The sequence below is a fragment of the Muntiacus reevesi genome, chromosome 9 (assembly GCF_963930625.1).
Source record: "Muntiacus reevesi chromosome 9, mMunRee1.1, whole genome shotgun sequence".
NCBI lineage: Eukaryota > Metazoa > Chordata > Mammalia > Artiodactyla > Cervidae > Muntiacus > Muntiacus reevesi.
The window spans coordinates 46,108,120-46,132,696 of NC_089257.1; the positions used below are offsets into that span (position 1 = coordinate 46,108,120).

The following is a 24,577-nucleotide window of genomic DNA, read 5'->3' on the forward strand; positions in this document are numbered from 1 at the left end:
CCAAGATGTGCCTTTTCACTAACAGTTCAAACTTCTCTGGAGGATTTTCCTTGAAGGAAGTCTTTAAACCTAAGATCCTAAGAGCTATTGTAAACAGGGCATTCCCTGGAGCAACCTGCACTTTTACCTCTTTTTTTTTTTTTTTTTTTTTTTTAACCTTTCCACAAGGACAGATACCCTGGGGCATTCTTTATGGTAATCACAAACTGAAATACCTGAATCTTACCTGATGTCAATTTCTTCACTACTGTTTTTCACATCAGTCTGAGGAACTCTGAGGTCTCCAAGTTCTGTCAGAATTTTTAAAATAGTTTTCAATAATGACGGTATGAATCACATAAAATATAGCTGACATACGTATATGCTGCATTATTTTGATGATACCTCCCAATCTAAAAAGTGCCAGGAGATTTCAGAATCTCTGTCTGCAGCTATACTAAGAATGCTTTAATCATTTTCAGCTAATGGGACAAAAAACTAGAGGTACAAGATGGCATTTAAGATGTCATGACTGTTTAAATGAAAGCTTTATTATAACTACTCAAATACAGAAGACTTTGAGGACTAAACATATAATACAGGACTATATAAATAATTCCAAAGGAGAATTCTTAATTTTCCAACCAAACTCCCCCTGTTTTGAGTCCTCTTCATTATACACAGAATTGCTCAAAGCCTTGGCAGAGACATTTCATTCCTCTCTTTTTCCATCTCTATTTCTTATCTACTCCTAAGTCTTACCATCTCTCCTCTCCTCTCCATTGCTATAAGTCTAGTTAAGACCATCATCTCTCTCCTGGGTTACCAGAGCAAAGCTCAGTCTTACTGATTGCTTTTCTTGCTTCCATCCTTGTCCACTTACAATCCATTCTCCATATAATGCTCAAAGGGAATTTTTAAAAACATATTGGGATGACTTTCTATTGAACATAAAATCAAACACTTTTTTTCAGGACTTCCAAGGTTGTAATGAATTGAATTGTGTCACCCTAAAAGATGCTTACTTGGAATCTCAGAACATGACTTTTTTTGGAACAAAGTTCTTTGCAGAAGTAATTATGGGAAATCTCAAGATGACATCATCCTTAGCTAGTAGACCCTAAACCCAGTGAAGGATTCCTTTTACAGAAAAGAGGCAGACAAAGAGAATGAAGGAACAAGGCATTTTGAAGACAAAGGCAGAGATTGGAGTTATGGTTCCACAAACCAAGGAAGTGCCCTCCACTAGAGTCTTCTGAGAGAGCATAATCTGCAGATATCTTTAACTTCAGACTTCTTGCTTCTAGAACTATGAATTTCTATTGTTCTAAGTCACAGAGTTTGTGAAAATTTGTTATGGCAGCCCTAGGAAGCTAATACCAAGACCCTACCAATCTGTCCTCTGCTTCTGTCTATGACCTCATTCATTGCACTCCCCCTGTCACTCATCAGCCTGCAAACATTCTGATCTGTTTCTGTCCTTATTGCAAAAAAACTCATTCCAATCCAAGCCTTTTAGACTCTGTGTTTTCTCTGCCCAAACACTCCTCTCTAAATCTCTTCTTGGTTGGTTCTTTCTTCTCAACCTTCTGGTCACAGCACAAATGTTGATTTCTACAAGATATAAGATGTCCTTTAATGAAATATCACCTTCTCAGAAAGTTCTTTCTTGACGACCTGCTTAAAACGGCAGCCTGCCTTTCCTTGCTTTTATTTTCTCAAAGCACTTATCACCATCAGACATGTTATGTGTTTTATTGTTTATTCATTTTTATCACCCCCTTCTAAAATGTAAGTTCAGTGGGGATAGGAATTTTAAGCTGTCCAGTCCTATATATCCAGCACCTAGAAGAGATCTCAATAAATATTTAGTTAATAAATCAATTAGATATTCATTGCATAAATAAACTCAAACTGTGCTATTGAAAGCAATACTATATGGGTTGATTTAACACAAAAATAACAGTCATACAACCTGTAGGATAATGAAAGGAAATTTATTTATTTAAGGCTTGGAAAACTATTTTCTCTAGAAAACAGGAGTAGTTCCCAGATTGTGGTGACTTCAGGAGCTTGTTAGTTTCTCACATGCTTTAATTCATCTGTCTTCTGTGGCTCAGACAGTAAAGCGTCTGCCTGCAATGTGGGAGACCTGGGTTCGATTCCTGGGTTGGGAAGGTCCCCTGGAGAAGGAAATGGCGACCTACTCTAGTACTCTTGCCTAGAAAACTCTATGGATGGAGGAGCCTGGTGGGCTACAGTCCACGGGGTCACAAAGAGTCAGACACAACTGAGCAACTTCACTTTCTGCTGCACAGTCATCAGTAGTCTGGCATCCAGTCAGAGGTGGGTGTTTTCTTTCAAAAATGTATCTAAGAATCTGTATTTTCTTATCCTGTTTGAGTTTTCTATAACTCAAAGTGAACCATGGCCACTTTTGCAACCATCATTCAATTATGTGCTACAACTTCCCTTATACTAAATGGAAAGAAAAGAGCAAGTAATGGACTGAGCTTTTGAATGGTCGTGAGGCAGCAGCATGCGTAAGTAGTTGCTGTTGTTTATAACATAGTTTCTCAAATAATCTTTGGAGCAGGATTTTGTTTCCTTGTATAGGTGCATGCTGGTTCACATAATCTGAAAACAATATGTACATGGTAGATCTAGTATTGCACAGATTTATTCTCCCATGCAGGATCATTCTACACGATGCATTCAATTCAGCAAGGGCCTTGTCACATATAATGAACAGCACTGGGTATTCACAAAAGGTCATGGACATGGAAGCTGGAATTGCCAGAAATCAGTGTGGCAAATTTGACTTTCATGAGGGCAGTGTACCATGCTGGGAGTTGATTAGAAGCTGCAGGTCTGTCAGTGATGCTGCTTCTGCTCTTACAGAGGGTTATAGCAGAGTTAGAAAAGACTAAAGGCATCCTTTCACCCTACAGAGCAATCTTCACCTTCTAGGATTGCTTCTCATAGTCAGTGATTCTCTTCCACTTTCCAAAAGAGAGGACTGATGGGTGTTGGCAAGTCAAACCTGCAGAAGAGGGGAGAGCATGTCTGAGGGGGAGCAGCTGTGGCATATTGGTGTCACAGGTAAAGGCCCTGAGAGTTCTGATGTAGGCAGTGTTCCTCTCCATTCTAGTTCCCTTACCGGCAATGACCCTTGGAGAGAAACTGCGTGATATACAGAAGATGTACCATATTTACTAGAATCTGAGGTCCCACACATTATTGTCTGAGCCAACAGCGCCCCCATGTGCAGCTGAATTGGCTATAGGAGTATTTTGAGACTGCAGGAAATGAAACAAAAAGCCAAGGGTCCAGTATCAGAGTTTCAGGGTAAAAAAAGTCATTGATATCTTCTCACTAGAACTTTTAGAGTCTAATGTAGGACTCCAAGACCTGTAGAAGACTGTATTTGATGTTAGCATGGGATGAGACTGACAACTAGCTGTGCAGTTTAGAATCAAAAGGTAATATCACTGGGTGAATATGGATTAGTGAATGAATAGTGCAGTGTAAATAAGGATCCTATTCAATATTTTTAAGTATTCATATAATGTAATGTATAATCAATATAATATAATATTATACTACACAATACAACAGCAAAGCTCTATTTTACTTGCCTCATAATAATAATTAATAATATTAGTAATAGATTATTATTATTATGAGGCAAGCAATCTATAAACACAAAGAATAATCTTGATCAAGATGCAGTAGACAAACTTGAAACATTCTAGATGTACAAGGGCACCTGTATGTGCCTTACTGATGTATCAGCCTAGAGACACTTCAGAGAGAAAGCTGTTACAGATGTTGAATCACTTTAAAATGTCTTCATTCCCATGATGGTATGTCAATACAGAGATCATTGGCTCTAAGGGACTCTATCTTCCAAATACCTTTCTAAATGCCTGCTTAACATCTTTGTTCCTTAGGTTATAAATGAATGGGTTCATCATAGATGTTATGACTGAATAGAACACCTTATCCCCCTCATTCTTTTTCTTGGAATTTGGACGCATATAGGTAAATATTGTTGATCCGTAGAAGAAGACAACAACAATGAGATGAGAACCACATGTAGAAAAGACCTTGAGTCTCCTCTCCCCTGCCCGTATCTGAATCACAGTGGAGATAATATTCCAGTAAGAGAAAAGGATAAGGGAGAGAGGACCTAGGAGGATTATCACACCCATGGCAAAGATGGCCATCTCAGCTTTGTAGGTTTCTTCTGAAGCCAACTTCAAGAGGGCAGGAGGTTCACAAAAATAGTGATCAATTATGTTCTGGCCATGGTATGAAAGATATAGAGTAAATGTTGTATCTACTAGAGACACAAGCGCTCCACTAGCCCAAGATCCTATGGACAGCTGAACACAAATGCTCTGGGTCATGAGGGTGGAGTAGTGAAGGGGCTTGCAGACAGCCACATAGCGGTCATAGGACATCACTGCTAGCAGGGAGCTTTCTGTACACCCAGCTAATAGAAAAAAAATCATCTGAATTGAGCACCGTGGCTTGGAAATGGTCTTTCTTGTTACCAGAAAATGGAAGAGCATTTGGGGGACAATTGTCGTAGAGAAAAGGAGATCACTAAACGACAGGTTTTTAAGGAAGAAATACATTGGTGTATGCAATCGAGAGTCAATATGAATTAATAGTATGATGAGCAGATTCCCAAATACAGTCAGCAGGTAGATGATGAGAAATATCACAAACAGCATGAGCTGGGTCTGCTGATCTGAAGAAAGGCCCAGCAAGATGAACTCAGTCAGATAGGTTTGGTTTTTTGTGCCCATGGATGTTTATTCCTAGCTACACAATAAGCATCAACAGAGCCATAAAAATCTGACTACATTTGAGCATCAGATCCTGAAAGTAAAGATCTCACTGGAATAAAAAATGTATTTGATTTTTAAAAATTCTTACAAATATTAAAATAAATAAATAAATAAATAAAAATTCTCATAAATATTTGACATAAATTTCTAAAAAGTTCCACCACCATATTTCTACAGAAGCTGTCTAAAGAGAACACTAACATATTATGTGGATTTGAAAAATTATAAAGTTTTCTGCACTTAGCAGAGAACACAGGTTTTTATTTTTTGTAGTTTACTTTTTAATCAGCAGACTTTCACTTTTATTTCATCAAGAAGCAGAACAAATAATTTTTCCTTTGTGATTCCAAGAGATGCCGTATCATCCTTCCAAGTAGAAAGTAAATTTTATGAGACCATTTTATGATTGTATAATCCACTGTCCTGATTATGTCCTAAATTCTTCACTGGATCAGAGAATCAAGGTTTGATGGAAGTGCTCAAGAGTAAGGCATGATCAGACTTCTGCATGAGAGAGGCAGGACAGTGGAGACCAGTCCAGACTTAGACAGCACCACACACTTGGGAAATAGGGAGGGTCTTTTGTGGTGATACAATGCAGTCACAACAGCTGCCTGCAGAGTTGCAGGGTCTTATCTGGCATAACCATGTTCGAGCTCCTTCAAGCTGCAGATGTATCAGAAGTCTGATCAGTCGGAGAGGTGCATGAGGCACTGGTTCAATACTCTGCAACCAGGCAGGAAACACCAGTCAAAGTCTATAGCTTTACCTCAGGAACAAGCAAGGAATAACCTGCTGAATCCAGGCTTCTGGGGAAAGAGTTTAGAAAGACTTAGGGATGGTAGCAGGGTCATGGGCAAATGGCTAGGAATCAGGGCTGGAGTCTGATATTCCAGGGAAAGGCTGGAGTACTAGTCCTAGAACTGCCCTTTACAACGAAGGAGATGTCAGAGCAGAAAGTCAGCTACCTGGCAGGGACATCTAGGGATGGGGGCGGGGGAGAGTCAAAGACTGCCAACATACAAGGGTTTGTTTTCACAGATAAAACCACACATCTAACTGGCAATATAGGACAAATGTGGCCTGATCAGTTGTGACTGGACCACCTGCTCATGAACTGCTAAGTAGAACTGAAAGACCACATGGTTACAGTGAGGTTTCTATTCATAAATATCTATCCAGGTGGAAATGCAATGGATCCACCCTGAACCAACTGTATAATATATTGGCCTTGAGGAACCAGGAAGGCAGAGTCAGGAAATAATTTGAGGAACTGGTAAAACATAATGAGAAATATCTTTTCCATTGATACAATGTAAAGGGAATACACAAGAGAATCATTGATAAACTGCCACCTCAGTAGCCAAAATAATCCACTACTGATTTCATTTCCCAATGATTTCTGACAAGCCCAATTTTTTTCACTGCTTCATCATTGTAAATTTACTTGTAATGAACTGTGCAAATTTCATGTGTACAATTTGATGAGTTTTGATATATGTATATAATTACATGCTTTTTTAAAGTTCTCATTAATTTATACATAATTACTTGTTCACAAGCTTGTCTCCCAGACTAGGTTTTATGTTTCTTCAGTGTAAAAATCCTATCTCAATCCATATAACTGCATCACCCAGTATATAGTAAATTTTTAGGAAATGTTCACTGATTGAATTAGTATGTGAATGATGGAATACATGCAGAAATGAATAGATTCCTCTCATACTCATAGACACTGTCACAAACCTGCACTCAAACACTCCTAAGCTAATAATCCTTTTAAAAGCATAGTATGAAGTTTGGAAGACACAGGTGATGCAGGTCCAGCTTCACGTTATCTTTGGGACGAGGGGATCCTGTGACCACGAAGAGGGAGTAACACTAGGTGTGACCACCTGGAACACCGGTATAAGAGAGTGGCGTCAGCGGTGGTTGTTCCTCTTCCAGTAGAAAGAGGAACAGACCCTCCAAATGCATCCTGTTCTCTTTTTCACTCTTACGCGCGAGAGCAGACATGCAATGCGGCAGCAGCCTGAATACCAGGTACTGGAGCAGGAAGTGTCCGCACACCTAACACTAGCACTCCTGTGCCTGGACTCTTCCCACCTCCCAGATAATGCCTAGTACGTTTCAAGAAGCTCTGTCTTCTGTCCTAGGTATTTTCCTGTGAGTTCAGTGGGAATCACCCAGAGAGTGTGGAGAATGTGAAACAGGAAGAGAACACCTATGTAGCAGGGATGAAAGGTAAGAACACAGGAAGAGTCTTATAGTTGAAAAGGGGTAGCGAGTTTGAGAGACAACGGATCTTTTGATTTCTTGTGCCTTTTAGCACACAAACTGAGCACCTCAGTAAGTGCCCGGTAGCCAGATTTCTAAGGGTGAGAATTCATGAGAAGAGAGATAAAGAAAAATCCCTTTTCCCAAATAGATTGTGGATTGTAAAAATAAAGACACAGCCCTTCTCCCAGGGTAAACTCTGGTTCTGCAGAGACTTGATGCCTTCAGCATCTTCCTCCTTCTCACCTGGAGACCAAGGATGAGTTTGTTCTAGAGACGGGGAGCTGTAGGTAAGTGGACCTGCCAGTGAGTCCAGCAGAGTGAGATCCAGAGATCCAAGCTGCACATCCAGACTTTGGTTTTGGATGACAGTGATTCTCAGTCCTCTTTCCTAACAGCTGGGTATGAAATGGACTTTTCTGTGGATTCTATTTCAATCTCTGACTGTTTTCTTGGGTGAATTTTACACTACTTTTTAAGCACCAACACTAAATTGAGTCATTCTCTGAGAGGATCATAAAAGATGAGGTCCTGAGAGATGACGCCAGCAGGAGGTCCCCAGGGTATCGCTGAGCACACCTCCCTCTATTATCTCTACACAATGAGATACCATGGGATATTTTGTAGATTTTTCTTTTTTCTGTTTATAATCATAGATTGAGTTCTGTGAATATCCTCTAATTCCCAGACTTTTTCTAATCAAAGAAAAAATTCTATAGACTCTGAATATAAGAAAGAATCAAGTCTCCCTTCTTGGGAGTGGAAGCAATATGTAAAATATATGCCAACATGCATTTGTCCAGCCTTTAATTTAAATCCTTAGAAAAGTGGAAGTATGCATCCTTTCTCATATTTCTCACTTTAATTGCTTTTAAAATTATTGTTAATTTGAGGATATTATGGCTACCTTTTACAAAAGCTTAACTCGTCTTAGAAAATAACAGGTTTGAGATACTTTGTGTAAAAATCAAATGTTTGAACTATATGCTAAAGACAGATCCATACTTTTCTAAAACGTACTAGATTTAAACTACTTAATGCTTTATTTACTCATCGATATTTAGTTCTTTGTAATAAAAGAAAAATACTGTAGTCATTTATTATCTTTGCTACTAAATTTTCCCATCTATCTTTCTTTCCTTTTTATTCTGGCAGTAGGAAAATTATTTATTTATTGCTCAGGGGTAATTTTTAAAATTTATCAGTCAAGTTATATTTCTTATTGTAATTTTTCTGTTGAATACAAACTGCATTCTTTATATTATAGATAAGTGATTAAATTTTTCTTATCTTTCTTCCTTGTTAATTTTTACCTCTTTTTTCAATCACATCATGATGTATTCTGGTTTATGAAATCTCCTTGTGATTTCATGTGTCCTTACAACTATCCAGGGAAATAGGACTAATTTACTCTGTCAAATTATCTCCACTACATCTTTATTGCTTTTTGTTTATTCATATCTGTTTGTCATGTTATATTTTCAATTTGTGAGTATATTGTAAAGAAAGTTTTATCTTTCTTTTTAAGTTCATTTTTTAATTGAGGAATAATTGATTCATAATATCGTGTTAGTTTCAAGTGTACAGCAGAGTGATTCTATTTTTTTTTTTGGCAGAATATATTCCTTTATAGGCTATTATAAGATATTTGGTATACTTCTCCGTGCTATACAGTAAATCCTTGTTGCTTACCGATTTTATGTATAGCAGTTTATTTCTGTTGATCCCATACTCCTAATTTGTCCTCCGTGCCCCATTTTCCTATTTGGTAATTGTAATTTGTTTTCTATGTCTGTGAGTCTGTTTCTGTTTTCCACAAAGTTTCATTTAGATTACTTTTTAGATTTCTCATATAACTGATGTCATATAGTATTTATCTTTCTATGTCTGAAATATTAATCAGCCACAAAAATATTGCCATTTGCATCAACATGGATGGAACTAGAAAATTTAATGCTTAGTAAAATAAGTTAGACATATATATAATACAATTTGAAAATATTTCACCCATTGTGTTGTAGGTTTCCGTTTTATTTTTCTGATGGTTTCCTTTGCTGTGGAGAGGATTTTTAGTTTGATGTAGCCCTACTTGTTTATTTTGCTTTTGTTGTCTATGTCTTTGGTCTGAGATCTGAAAGATAATTTGCAAAGACCAGTGTTAATGGATTTTGCCCTGTTTTCTTCTAGGAATGGGAACGTATTTAATCAATTCCAACTTTATAACTGTTGGAGTAGAAAATTAGCTACTGGAATATCTTATCCTTAGGGCAAATGGGTGAAGAAAAGTCTTATGATGGCAATTAGAGAAAAAATCAAAGTCCAGGGACTTTTGATCAGGATTTATTTCTCACACAAGTTATTTATATTTCATCTGGCAGTAAAAACTCTTGTTGTGTAAATCTTGGGGTACACACATACACACACTCATGGGCACACATATCTGATTGTGTACTTAGTGATTGATTTATTTCTTCTTTTGTTATGTTTCTCCTGTTTGCTATTTTTTGATACTATATCAAAAACATATTTTGATATGTTTCTCCTGTTCCTGGAGAAGGGAATGGCTACCCACTCCAGTATTCTGGCCTGGAGAATTCCATGGACTCTATAGTCCAGGGGGTCACAAAGAGTCGGACACGATTGAGCGCCTTTCATTTTCTTTCTTTCCTGTTAGCTATGTGCTGTGTGCTGTGCTTAGTCACTCAGTCGTGTCCGACTCTTTGTGACCCCATGGAGTACAGCCAGCCAGGTTTCTCTGTCCATGGGGATTCACCAGGCAAGAATACTGGAGTGGATTGCCATGCCCTCGTCCAGATGATCCTCCCACCCCAGAGATCGAACCCAGGTCTCCCTCATTGCATACGGATTCTTTACCACCTGAGCCAACAAGGAAGCCAAATAATACTGAAGTGGGTAACCTATTTCTTCAGGGGAACTTCCCAACCCAAGAATTGAAGTGGGGTCTCCTGCAATGCAGGCAGATTCTTTACCAGCTCAGTATCAGGGAAGCCCTCTGTTAGTTATAGATCTTCAAAACTATGTCACAATTCTATAGCGATGTGTATGGACTTTTTTCATTCACAGTTATTTCATTGATGCTACTTTGTTTTTACTTTTGTACAATCAACAATAATACATTTTTACAATGCTGTCAAAGGGTAATTGAACAATACAGATCACTGATGATTTCTCTGTTAAAGGCAGCTGAAAATTAGAGTAATATTCGCTCAGTTAGCACTGAATAAAGATAATTTGTCCAGCAGAAACAAAGGCGAGACCATTTCTAATTACAACACTTAATAGTTGTATAAATATGGAAAACCATCAACTCTTTCTGAGAAGCAGTCATTTTATCTGTGAAATGGGGATAGTATTTGTCCTGCTTTAATCTTTATAATTCTAAAGTCTTAAAGTAACTAATATTTATATATCCAATAATAACTTTTAAAAAGCAGACTGTATAGAAGCTGCAATGAGGAATAGAGAAATATACATATAAAGGAGAAGATTTTGATAAACCTTTCCCAATTCAAGACAGAGCAAATGGACAAAAAATAGCAAAAATAAAAAAGTTAAAGATACAATCAATTAAAAAGTACAAATACATATCAAACTGAAAACTATCATAATAAAAATTATATCTCTTTCCAATGTACATGGAATGTTCACAAATATTGTTACAAACATAATCTCAATAAATTTCAAAAAAATAGTTATTATGCAAGCAGCATGTATATATCATTAGCTGTAGGGAATGGGACTGAGAAGTTTGGAGAAGGCAAAAACACCAGCTAGACTTCTCGGGATAGATATTACTTCATAGGTTGATTTTTTAATCAGGTAAATATTTTATATAATTTAAAATAAAATAAAAAAATTTAAAATAAATTCATAAAAATGGAAAGAAAAATGTAATAAACAAACCTAGCTATGTATCCAGATTGTGATGTATGTGTGGTGAGATAAAACAGCTGAGGGCTGTGTTGTTGCCATCAGGACCTGGAACATTTGATGAGAGGCAAAAAGATGAGACTAGGGAAGAGAAGCAAAGGCGTCAGTGGTGTTGCTAACGCTAGATGGTGAATACGTAAGAATGTTATATGTACATACATAGAACTAGTTTATTTATATACATACACGCTGTGCTGTGTTTAGCTGCTTAGTCACGTCTGACTCTGTGACCCATGGACTTTAGCCTGTCAGACTCCTCTGTCCATGGGGATTCTCCAGGCAAGAACACACGAGTGGGTTGCCATGCTCCTCCAGGGAACCCAGGTCTCCCGCACTGCAGGCGGATTCTTTACTGCCTGAGCCATCAGAGAAATCCAGGAATACTGGAGCGGGTAACCTATCCCTGCTCCAGGGGATCTTCCCAACTCAGGAACTGAGCCAAGGTCTCCTGCCTTACAGGAGGATTCTTTACCAGTTGAGTTACCAGGAAAGCCCTTATACATACATACATATGTATATATTACTTGTGGATACATTATGCATTAAAATAAGGGTATATTATCTAACTCCTGGTATTACGAAGACCAGTTAGTAATCTGCTATAGTAAAAGTCCAGGGCAGAGATAATGGTAATTGGGACCAGAGTGAAATATTTGAGTGTTGAAAACTGGGATGTTTTTAGGGAAAGAAAAATACCACAGAACTCGCTGATAGATTGGATCTTTGCTAAATCTTGTCCAAAGGAAATATTAGTTCTTTTTTTTCTTTGTTCATGGAAAGGTATCTTTTTTTAAATCTGTTTCCTTATGTAATTAGCTTCAAGCATTACAGAGTAGCTAAAAGTTTCCAGGCAAGGTATGTGGAGCAGAGGAGTTCATTTTAAATTCAGTATTTAAGAAATCTTCAAAGGGTCTGAGGCAGAAAGGAGGTAATAAAGGAAAAACAAGGTCACTGGGCAAAGTGTAAGTGGTTATGATGCAGATATTGGCAAGACTGCTTCCATTTCAGATGTCGATTTTGACCATTAATTCCTATTCAGGAGTACCAATCAGGGCTGAGGCTTTAAAGGAGTATGTTCCCAGCAGCGAGCTCTTGAATCATGATGCTCATTACCAAGTGTGCTGGCTGCTTTCACACATGACCTTTAAGGCATCAATAATTTATAATGTGATTTATTTGTAAATAATGTGAAAAGAAAGTACTTGGCTGTCCTGATACAACATGAGTAGCTTGAGGAGTTGATGCAGAAACCAAGGCATAGGTAACTGATAAGAATTTTTTTTTCCAGTGTCTAGGACTCTGATATAAACCTGGGAAGTTCTGCCCACAGTAAAGTGTCTAATATTATATGACTACAAATGCTCACTAATAAGAAGGTAAGAACTGAGAAATTCTGTCAATAGCAACAAGTAAAATTCAACATTTGTATCTTCATTTTATCTTCATTTTCCTCTCTAGTTTTTATTTCTACTTTAAATTGAGCTGTACAAAAAATCTGGCTAACTTTCTTTGTGATTGGGTGTAGGATTGTCATAGGGTAAGAAGAGAAAATACTGAAGTAAAATGTAAGGTCACTCTGTCAGAACAGAAAAAGAATTTCAAACATATCCTGGGATATTGATCAGAGAAATGAATGCTTCTTAACTATCGAAATACAGAGTTGATGAAGACAAAATTGTGTCTCTAAGACCAAATGAGGACTTAGTTCTAATGTGGCAGATTTTCAGAATTTTCATAGTATAGAAGAACCACATAAAACCAAGACCGGATATGAAGCGCCGTCTAGGAGTTATAGGGCTTCAATATGACAGCCACCATCCTGGATAAAAGAAAACCTCCCTAATACTCTCCTGAAGGCCCCCATTACCTCCTTGTTTCTCAGACTATAGATGAGAGGGTTCAGTGCTGGAGTAATGACAGTGTAAAATACAGAGAGGATGTTGTCCTGTCGGGGACTGTGGTAGGAGCTGGGCTGGACATACATAAACATGGCAGCTCCATAGTACATCCCCACCACAGTCAGATGAGAAGAACATGTGAGGAGGGCTTTCTGCCTTCCTTCTCCTGAGGACATGTGAAGGACAGCAACCAGGACAAACATATAAGAGGCAAGGATAGCAGCAAGGGAAGGCATGAGAAAGATGGAACCTGACACATACACCATGAACTCGTATCTGGAGGTATCTGCACAGGCCAATTTCAGCAAGGGTGGGATCTCACAGAGGAGGTGCCTGATTTCCCGGGTCATACAGAAAGGAAAATGCATGGTATATGAAGTGTGTATCACAGAATTCAGGAATGCCAGGATCCAAGATGTGGCCATCATGAGCCAGCAGATCCTGGGCCTCATGAGCACCGTGTAGTTCAGAGGATGACAAATGGCCACATACCTGTCATAGGCCATGAAGGCCAATAAGAGGCCCTCTGCACCACCAAGGGTCAGTACTAGGAATATCTGAAGGGCACAGCCCTCAAAGGAGATGGCATTCTCTCCACGCAGATAATCCACAAGTGTTTTAGGAATAACTACAGATGTAAGCATCAAATCCATGAGAGAAAGCTGGCCGAGCAGGAGGTACATGGGCACGTGGAGCCGGGCATCCACCGTGATGACCAGGAGCAGCAGGCCATTGCTGGTGAGGGCCAGAGTGTACAGGACTGAGATTGTAGTGTAGAGCAGTCCAGGAGACCCACTGTCGGTCAGAATCCCCACCAAGATGAAACCACTTTCCAAGGTGGAGTTACAGAGCTCCATCCTGTGGTTTTTTTGGTTATCTGAAATTATGAAAAATCAGGTAAGGTAGTTCTGATGTGGTCACTGGGGACTCCTTGCCTTTACAGTGTTACAGCCCTTGATCAAAAGAAATTAGTTGCTCCGTTTATCATACCATGTGTTAGTCTTTCATTCATAAATTAAATCACCAAATATGTACTGATAACATATTGTTAAAATAGCACTTTTCTTTCCCATTGCTGATGTTTCCTTCAATGTTAGGCAAGTTCCATTTGGGCAGTAATTCTGCATTTGCTCTGCTTCACCATCCCACTTCCTTCTCTTGAGAAACAAGAGCAACCTAACCAATGGGAAACATTAAAGGGAAAATCTAGGCATATAGACATATGGAGTGCATTAAATAGCTTCAGTCATGTCCAATTCTTTGCGATCCTATGGACTGTAGCCCACCAGGTGCCTCTGTCCAAGGGATTCTCTAAACAAGAATACTGGAGTGGGTTTCTGTGCCCTCCTCCAGGGGGATCTTCCCGACCCAGTGATCGAACCCATGTCTCCTTTCATCTCCTGCATTGGCAGGTAGGTTCTCTAGCACTAGCACCACCTCGGAAGCCCAGACATATGGTATCCAGCTTCTTTTTCCTTCCCTTCTTTTCAGGAGTTGCAGCATCTTTGAGAAGTCCCAACATATATTTCCCTCTCTCCCACCCAGGTTGTGAAGCAATTGAGACAGGAGATATTTGTGCAGCCAAAACATCACCCTATTTTTCATAAAGCAGAAATTACGGGATGTAATTTCTGTGTCAGGGGATAATGGACTTCCTAAACCTCAAAATGAACATAATTGCCTTTGCAGTCACAAGCAATGCAGGACCAGGTCAGTACTTCCCACTTAAGAAGGACTGATGGACCAGGAGAACAAGAGATACAAGTACTGGTCATTGTATCTTCTAAGAAAAAGAGAGAATTTTATTCCGGTTCATTCTCCAATTAGATTAACTTCCTCCCTGAAACTTGAGAATAAAGGAGAGAGTAGAGGCTAAGGATTAACATTCAGTTCAGTTCAGTTCAGTCGCTCATTCATGTCTGACTCTTTGCGACCCCATGAATCGCAGGCCTCCCTGTCCATCACCAACTCCCTGAGTCTACCCAAACCCATGTTACCTTGATGTAAAAGAAAATTTTGGAAGAGAGAAAGAACCATTCCCTCTCGTACCTATTATGTGCCAGGCACTGTGCTAGCTCCCATTCATACAGGGAAGTACATAGTATATAAAATACCTGACCACATTCAGTTACACTCATAAGGAGCATTGAAAGGTAGGTGGAAAATTCCCTGGCTGTCCAGTGGTTGGGACTCCCCGCTCTCACTGCCCAGAGCCTGGATTCAGTCTTTGGTCAGGGAACTAAGTCCCCACAAGTTGCATGGCATAGCCAATAAATAAATAAAATAGATGTAACTATAAATAGTGAAAAGCATCCTAAAGGAAAAAAAATGAACAGTGTTTCTCATGTAGACTGGTAGTTAAAGAAAGCCTTCTGAGTCTGAATTTTAAGCTCAGTTTTGAAAGACAACGTAAATTACCCAGTTGAGGAGGGATGAAGAGCTACCTGAGCAATATAAAATATGCAGAATATTTGAAACAGGAGAGAGCTTGTAATTTCTAAGAAGCTGAAAGACGACTGATGAGGACGGTACTGAATGAGAGACACTTGGAGAGACAAACAGGTTCCAAGTCCTGTTTGACCTTTCAGGGAATATGGACTATTGTTTTTGCTGTTTGTTAACTGAGTCATGTCTGTCTCTTTTGGAACTCCATGAACCGTAGCCTGCCAGGCTTCTCTGTCCATGAGGTTTCCTAGGCAAGAATACTGAGGTGGGTTGCTATTTCCTTCTCCAGAAGATCTTTCTGACCCAGGGATCGAATCCACCTCTCCTGCATTGCAGGCCGATTCTTTACCACTGAGTCTCCATGGAATCCCATATAGACTATAATTGAGAGCTGTTTTTTTTTTTTTTTTTTTAAAGTTTTATTTTGTATTGGGGTAAAGCCAATTAACAAAGTTGTGATAATTTCAGGTAAATAATGAAGGGATTCAGCCATACATAAACACGTTTACATGCCTGTCCCAAACTTCTAAATTATCCTTTCCCCCCTCCCTTCCCCTGGCAACCATAAGCTCATTCTCTAAGTCCGTAAGTCTGTTTCTGTTTTCTAAGTTCATTTGTATCATTTCTTTTTAGATTCCACATATAAGGGGTGTCTATAATCTGTAAACACAAGAGTGATTCATACTTTTAAAAGATAACTCTGATAGTCTCATGGAGGAGTACAAGTAGAAGATGGGCAAGAACAGACCCAGGGAGATATGTGCAGAGGTGATTGTGGTCATCTAGGTAAAATGGACCAGGGAAATGGCACAGATATGATAGAGTCAAGATTCATGTTGGAAGTAGAATCAACAATTGGTGACTGATATGATTCTTGAGATGGAATTCAGTCATGAGGAGCTAGTTTGGAGGGTGATAAATAGAAGAATTGAGTATGTTAAGGGACTAGAAACTTTCATGAGAATGGAGAATCTATTTTTCTCAGAGTGAGTAAGTGAATAGAATGGATAGGACTTTATGTGAAAGCTTGGAATTCAAGGACTGTTTTCTCTTGCAAAGTGCGTAGTTTGCTGATTCTTCATCATGGTGTCCTTCTTACTACCACCAATTTAGCACTCACTCTCTTTTTGTTGATATTTTGTGATAATGATTTATACCTAATATTTTGATTTATCTCAGACATTGTGAATAAAACACAAAGCAAGGTCAAACTCTCTGGCTTGAGTTATATCTTTCCTACTGATCACATGATCTTATTTTAGCATGTAGCTGTCACATTGTTCTCACTTGTAAAGTAGGAGTGATCTTAGCTCTTTGTAACTATTTCAGTGGCCCTGTGATTTTTTAATTTTTATAACTATTTTATATGTCATATTTTAACATATTTTTATGGCTATAGTCACAGAGTTCAGCTCAGTTCAGTTGCTCAGTCGTGTCTGACTCTTTGCAACCCCATAGACTGCAGCACACCAGGCCTCCCTATCACCAACTCCCTGAGTTTACCCAAACTCATGTCCATTGAGTCGGTGATACCGTCCAACCATCTTATCCTCTGTCATCCCCTTCTCCTCCTGTCTTCAATCTTTCCCAGCATCAGGGTCTTTTCAAATGAGTCAGCTCTTCGCATCAGGTGGCCAAAGTATTGGAGTTTCAGTTTCAACATCAGTCCTTCCAATAAACACCCAGTACTGATATCCTTCAGGATGGACTGATTGAATCTCCTTGCAGTCCAAGGGACTCTCAAGAGTCTTCTTCAACACCACAGTTCAAAAGCATCAATTCTTTAGCACTCAGCTTTCTTTATAGTCCAACCGTCACATCCACCCGTAACCAATGGAAAAACCACAGCCTTGACTAGATGGACCTTTGTTGGCAATGTCTCTGCTTTTTAATACGGTGTTTAGGTTGGTCATAACTTTCCTTCCAAGCAGTAAGCATCTTTTAATTTCATGGCTGCAGTCACCATCTGCAGTGATTTTGGAGCCCCCCAAAATAAAGTCAGCCCCCCAAAATAACCCCCCCCCAAAAAACAAAAAACTGTTTCCCCATCTATTTGCCATGAACTGATGGGACCAGATGCCATGATCTTAGTTTTCTGAATGTTGATAGATTCTCAATAAATGTAAAGTATGAGCACTATATAGAAACCAGTTTACAGAGAATTTTGTTCAATTACTCTCTTTTTTAATTGGTGGTAAAAACAAACAACATGTGATCTGCTCTTGTAAAGTTCTAAGTGTCCAGTACAGCCAACTATAAGCACACTGTTGTACACTAGATCTCCTGAACTTTCTCATTTTGCATGACTGAGACTTTACACTCACTCAACAGCAGCTCTTCTTTTCCACATCCCAGCAGCCCCTGGAAGCCGCCATTCTTTCTGCTACAATATGACTACTTTAGATGACATAAGAGGAATCGTGTAGTATTTAGACTTCTGTGGCTGACTTCACTTAACACAGTGTATTCCAATTTCTTACATGTTGTAGCACAGGACCAGATTTCTTTCTCTTTATAGTTGAATAAAATTCCATTATATTTATATCACATTTTCTTTAGTCATTCATCTGTCAGTGGACGTTTAAGTTGTTCCTCCCTTTTGGCTATTAACATACTTTATCGATTGCCCTCCAAATCAGTTCATCATCTGGCCAGCTGACCTCCCCTGCCTCATTTCTGCCTGTGGGTCCTAGCCTCTGCACCCTCCTCCGTCCCTATCTGGGCCCCAAATCCCTCCATGTTGATTCAGTTGAATTCTCTAGGAAATTGTGTTTCCTCTTGCCTCTAGGCTTTTGCACTTGCAGCTCCTCTTCCTAGAAAGTGCCATTTCTTTCCCCTTTCCCATTCCTCATGCTCTAATCCTTTTTCTCAGTTAAAACTTCCTGGTACTTCAGAACATCTCTGTTACTACCTCCCAGAAGTTTGCCTTGCTTCTCTCAGAGTAAGCAGCTTCCCAGACTATTGCAGTCAAATATTTTAATGCTAATCTTTAAGCATAAGGATTATGTCCTATTCACAGTGTTTGCTCTGTATATGGCACAGCTCCTCAATTAGAGAATATCCTTGATGATTATTTGTTGAATAAATGAGACCAACATTAATGACATGTGCAAGACCTAGGGAACAAATAACATTTCCTAACCATCTACATTTCCTAACTAGGGTCCTGCTCCCATTTCCTGATCATTCACTTACAGAAAGCTCATAATACCCCCCAAACAGAGATAAAATCCTTACCTCTGATAGACAGGAGATACTGCTGGTCAACTTCACTGTTGGTTGTGTGTCTTATTTGGAGAGTGAAGAAGTGAAACTAGAAATTGGTGAGTAAATAAAGTGGATTTTGTACCAGTGCATGAAGGGGACCAGCTGTGAGGAGGTATGTGGGATCAGTGGGTCAGGGTGTTCCCACCCACTTGGCTTTGCAGGGCCTCCCTGGGATGGGCCACCTGGTCTTTGAATGACCTCCACTTCAGAGAGAAGGGTCTCATAGGAACCTGAAACAGCCTGTCCCCTCTCTTATGAGAAGGGTTAAGACAGGCTGTGTCTCTGACCCAGTCACCTGGTGAAGGAATTTTCCTAGCCATTAAGCAATTGTCTAACTAAGGTAAATGCTTAACTTTTAAAAACAGTTTCACTCCTATTTGGCTGTGGAGGAAAAACTAAATTAAGGAAAACCAGTGCAGATGATCCAGGAAGAGGACCCAAAGGAAGGCCTGCACAGCCTGGCCTCACTTTCTCAGGGGCCACCGTGAGACAGGGCCTGTCCTTGGGGGTGGCTTTTCTGCCTCCCTGTATGATGACAATGACTTTACCCCTCTATTCAGAAGCTTTGTTTAAAAGGAACTCTCTCCCCAGCTGAATTGATCCCTTCCTGGAAGTGCTGGGAGATAGGACTTCTAATAAGTCTCCTGGATGTGATACCTGACCTCTTAACTCTTCTTTCATCTCTCAATAAATGAGTTCTGCACCCCAGTAGAAAAAACATGGAGGGGGTGCTCCTATTTACAATCCCTGAGTTCACACCTAATGACCAGGCCTTGGGCTAGTACTGTGCATCTCTGCCAAATTCACAGGGATTTGAGAAGACCCAATGAGGTCTCAGGAGAGCTGTGAAAGCAGGACTCTATCTCAGTCTTTCCTCTGGAGGGATCTGCTGCACTGAGCACCAGTGAGTATCTCAGAGCAAATTAATTAAGACTAAAGCACATAGCGCATCCTGCTTTGTTTTCCCTCCATAGTTGTTTTTTTTTTTTTCTCTCATTCAATATGTAACCCTAACTTTTCATGCTTTGTTTTCCTCCCATTATTCTGTCTTTTTTTTCTCATTCAATTTGTATTAACTTCAACTGTGCACTGAACACAACATTATATAGCAATAATATAGAAAAAAATAACCAACCATCCTTTCTTAGGGATGTTACCTTCTAGGTGGTGGAGAACAGGAAATAAAATATCATAAGTGTTACATTGTATATTAGGAGTTTTCAAGTGCTTTGGAGCTAAAAAAGGTAAGAGGAACAGAGAATGTTGGGAGAAATTGTTAACTTTAAATAGAAGGGTTAGAGCACAGCTTACTGAGAAAATGTCCTTTGAGCAAAACTGTGAAGATCATTTTAGACAGAGAGAAGAGCCACTGAAAAGGTTCTGAGGTCAAGCTGAGGTAGGCAAACAAGGAGACCAATGGAGCTGGACTGGAGTGAGCAAGCTGGGTTGGATGGAGTAGGAGATGAGGTCAGAGAGGAAGCGGAGTAAGCACATAGAACTACTGTGAAGGTTTCGACTTTTGTTCTAAGTGAATTGGGGAATGACTGGGGGTCTTTGAATAGGAAATTGAAATAATTTGAATTTTGCTTAAGAGGAATTGTCACTTTGTTAAAGACTTTGCTTTGTTACTCTGTTAAAGACTTTACAGGGACCAGAAGGAAGCAAGCAGACTGGTTAGGAACCTGTTGCAGGGACCCAGAAAGGAGCCAATGACTTGGGTCAGGGGGTGGCAGTGGAAGAGCTGTTAAGTGATAATCCTGGATGTAGTCAGAGAAAGGACGTGTGTATCTTTAAATGTCAGTTTTATGAGTTCACTGCTGCTCAGTTAAGTCAGGTGATTAGAACTTAGTGCTGGTGGCCTCTATTTTAGTCCATTAAATGTTTTCTCTGATGCTGAGATTCTTTATGAATTCATCAAACGTTATTTAATTTCTACTTTGTGCCAGCTATGGTGCCAGGCTAAGTGACCCCGCTGTGGAAAATATGTAGTTTCTGCCCTACTTATATGGTTGTGGGGAAGATATTGAAAACTGTAGTCAAAGCTCACATCTTAATACAGAAGATCCTAGACAGTCTAGCTTGTGAAGGAGGTGGATTTCTGTAGATTCCACAATAGCACACCACCAAGCTCTTCCTAGAAACACACACACAAACACACACACATGTTAGTGGTCTGTATTAATATGATTTAGTCATCTTCTTCTTAAGATAAAGTGGGATCTATAAGTCATCACTCCATATTTCCTTCTGCTCCCTGGGAAGGGTATTAGAGGGCAGGGAATTCATAATTACCTCCAAGAAGAGGAGAGCATTTCTTGTTCAAAGAGTGGACGTTTGCTGAGTCAGAAGACCTACAGATCTTGCCTCAATGACTCTCAAGTATGAGGAAAACGGTAGACATGTTATTCTCCTCATATGGCCCTAAAGAAACCTCTAGCTAAGCTTTCTCAAAACCAAACCCAGAGTCTCAGTCTGTTAGTAGTTGAATTATAATGCAAATTGAATTCCTAAATTTCCAGGGTGTCTTCTTCTAAAGTGAAGGTATTGATTAGGGAAGAATGGGAACCTGACAATTGGACTAGGGGCAAATAGATTCCCATGACTCTGAAGACATTGTTCTGCTAATTTTTTGACCAATAATAAGCTGTTTCATGAGAGTTTGGCCCTCATTTGCCTTAGAAATGTGTAATAAATGCCCCTGAGGTTGTTGCCATTAAGACACAGCAGATTCTCCTCAGGGACCACTCTCACCTTCCCTCTTTGCTTCCAAACTTGTAAGTAAACTCAAGTTCCAGCAAACTCAAAGAGTGAGAGTTGCTATATATCAAAGGAGCAGCATGATTTTTCTGATGTATACAGACAGAAATCTGGGAAATAAGTGTGGGGATGGAGCTCATGGGTATGGAATTATGGTGGGAGGAAAAAAAGTTAGATCAGGCTAAACTCATTGATATGGCCCACTAAGTAGAGACCTTGGATTCAGTGTTTCAGCTCAAGAGGTTAGAAAAGGCTCTACAGATCGTTTAGTTGGCTGGCTAAAACAGGAGCCCAAGGGTAGGTCTACTACAGTAAATAGAATTTAAAGTGTAAGATTTACATTTATATACTATAGAATAAGTTGTCCAAAAGCTTTGGGAGATAAACTGTTCAATGGGTTTATCAAATAAGACCTGCTCACCCACTCTGGGAGAATATATCTTTCACTATGACTGTGAGAAACAAATTTATGAGAGAAGACCCAGCATCCTTTAAGGGCCCTGTGGTTGGTCTTCTGTGTAGGTCAGAAATTATAGTGGGAGCGGCTACCACTGAACTGGGATCTCTAAATGCAATGGGAATAGTGGGATCTCATGTGGCATGGCCATCATCATATCTTAATCATCAAAGATTAGTTGAATGTGGCTGCTGTAATGGGTGGAGGAGTGAAAGCAGTAAGCATAGCAGTCTGACTCACAGAGACTGATGGTTAGTGGATGATGATGTTCTTAGAAAATAACTTCTTGGTTTCAAATCCTTTGTTCTTGAGGTTAAGTCATGGTCAGCAAATGACATTCCAGTAAATCTCTACCAAACAAATGTCATTTTCTGATCTGACAAGAAAGGCAAGGTGCCAAGGCACAGCTCTCCCCTGCCAAGGTCCTGGTCCTGGCTAAGAGAAGGCAGATCTCAGCTGGTACCTTCCTCAGGTCCAGGTCCCCAGACCTTGCCCAGCTGTCATCACTGAGGGAGCCAGGCACCCAGGACTCAACTGGCTCTCAGGCCCCCTAAACAGTGGAGTGGGGTTGGGGGATCAGCCAGGTCCCATAGACTGTGAACCCAGGCAGACTGCCACTGCTATTAGGTCACAGAAACAGGGATGGGGGAGAAGCTTACCACTACCTCAAGGCCTGGGCCAAGCCAGTGGGTAGCCTTGATGAGGGCTCTGGAGACCTGTAAGACATAACCCCCAGCCTCATTCTGTGGCCTCTCAACTCACTCATTGGCCCAAGGCCAGGCGAGCTGGAAGACCCTAGTGAGAAGGCCAGGATCCCCCCTTTACCTCACTCTTCAACTGACAACCACCACTCCCACTGGACCTTTGGCTGAATTCCTCACTAACATGGCTCATTAATGGTTGGTTGCTTATGGGCGGGGCCCACGTGGTGCTGACCAATGGCCAAGAATGACAGCTACAGACAGCTTAGGGTGAACAGTGTCGGATTCATGGCCTACAAAGAAGATTCAGCTTCGGGACTAGAGACCAGGCTTGGTTACTCAAGAGCTTTTGTGTAGCTGAGTTTTATTAAAGTGAAAAAGGAACAGGAAAGCTTCTGACATAGACATCAGAAGGGGGATGGAGACTGCCCCCTGTGCTAGTCCTAGCAAGTTGTTTTATGTCTGTTAGAAAGTTATTAATTAGATAAGAGAGACAGCTCAAGGCTGAGGGAGTTTCACTGGGCCTCTCTCCCACAAAATGCATTTTTGAGATAGAATGGCACGAGGTGTGTCATCCCCCAGCCATGAAACAATTGATATGAATACTGGTTTGTTGAGCTATTACCAGCCCAAGGTTTGAGGAGAAAAAAAAAGTTAGTCTTCGGCGGACCCATTTTGAAGAAAGGCAAATTCCAAAGCAAACACATAGTTTCATTAACATAGCTTAAGAAAAACTTTTCCTTGGAGAGTTTGTTTCCTCCTGCCACTTAAGGGAGAGACAAAAATGTCTAACTCTTGCAGCCTGTTTTCTCTGTTTGGAGACCCCTGGCCTTCCTCCCTGTTACCTTTTCATCCCCCTCTTTTCTTTTAGGAGAATTATGTTGCCTAGGGAAAGGGGCGTCATTCTCATTCTGTAACTGCTTCTGAGCTGATAAGGGGCATTGTCCCTAAATTGGTGAAGCAACATATTCTCCTTACCCTCATATTGAAGGTCTCTGATGCAGGGGCGCCAAGTAGTAATTGGAGGAAGCTGTCCCAGTCACAGGAGTTTAAGCAACCATTTGTAACTAAAAGTTTCAGATGGTTAGAAACAAACCCCATTTTACAGTTACAGATGTTAAGACAAAATAGTCATTAAACCAAGTTAAAAGCTAATCAAAATCATGTGTCCATAAGGCTCCAACAGTACGTGAACTGTGAACCTAAAGATGTTCAGGCTGGATTTAAAAAATGCAGAGGAACCAGAGATCAAATTGTCAACATCTGCTGGATCACCAAATAAGCAAGAGAGTTTCAGAAAAGCATCTGCTTTTGCTTTATTGACAACATTATAGCCTTTGACTGTGTGGATCACAACAACCTGTGGAAAATTATGAAAGAGATGGGAATACCAGACCACCTAACCTGCCTCTTGAGAAATCTGTATGCAGGTCAGGAAGCAACAGTTAGAACTAGACATGGAACAGCAGACTGGTTCCAAATGGGGAAAGGAGTATGACAAGGCTGTATATCGTCACCCTGCCTATTTAACTTATATGCAGAGTACATCATGAGAAATGTCAGGCTGGATGAAGCACAAGCTGGAATCAAGATTGCCAGGAGAAATATCAATAGCCTCAGATATGCAGATGACACCACCATTATGGCAGAAAGTGAAGAAGAACTAAAGAGCCTCTTGAAGAAAGTGAAAGAAGAGAGTAAAAATGTTGGTTTAAAACTCAACATGCAGAAAACTAACATAGTTAGTAAAGTAAAGGCCCCTGACCTTCCTGCCTGTTACCCTCTCACTACCAGTCCCATGGCAACTGTTGCCTGGTAACACTGTAGGGGAAGAGGGGAAGAATAATGCACAGCAATGGCCTCATGCAAAGAGCTGCACTTGGCTTGCTCTATTACAAAGATATTATGCTTATTGTTTTTTCTTATCATGGAATGGTGAGGTCAAGTGGGCCTTAGGCAGCTTTACTACAAAAAAAGCTAGTGGAG

The 24,577-nt window shown here is 40.0% G+C and overlaps 2 protein-coding genes across 2 annotated transcripts; both read right to left on the reverse strand.

Annotated features, from left to right (window-relative positions):
* Window positions 1-3,881: 3,881 nt before the first annotated feature.
* Window positions 3,882-4,796, reverse strand: LOC136174803 (olfactory receptor 2D3-like). Its single transcript, XM_065945018.1, has one exon. It carries the CDS (start codon window positions 4,794-4,796, stop codon window positions 3,882-3,884), a length of 915 nt encoding a protein of 304 aa, XP_065801090.1.
* An 8,059-nt stretch (window positions 4,797-12,855) lies between these two features.
* LOC136175917 (olfactory receptor 2AG2-like) lies at window positions 12,856-13,821 on the reverse strand. The gene has a single exon (XM_065946104.1). The coding sequence runs from the start codon at window positions 13,819-13,821 to the stop codon at window positions 12,856-12,858; it is 966 nt and encodes a 321-aa protein (XP_065802176.1).
* Window positions 13,822-24,577: the final 10,756 nt, after the last annotated feature.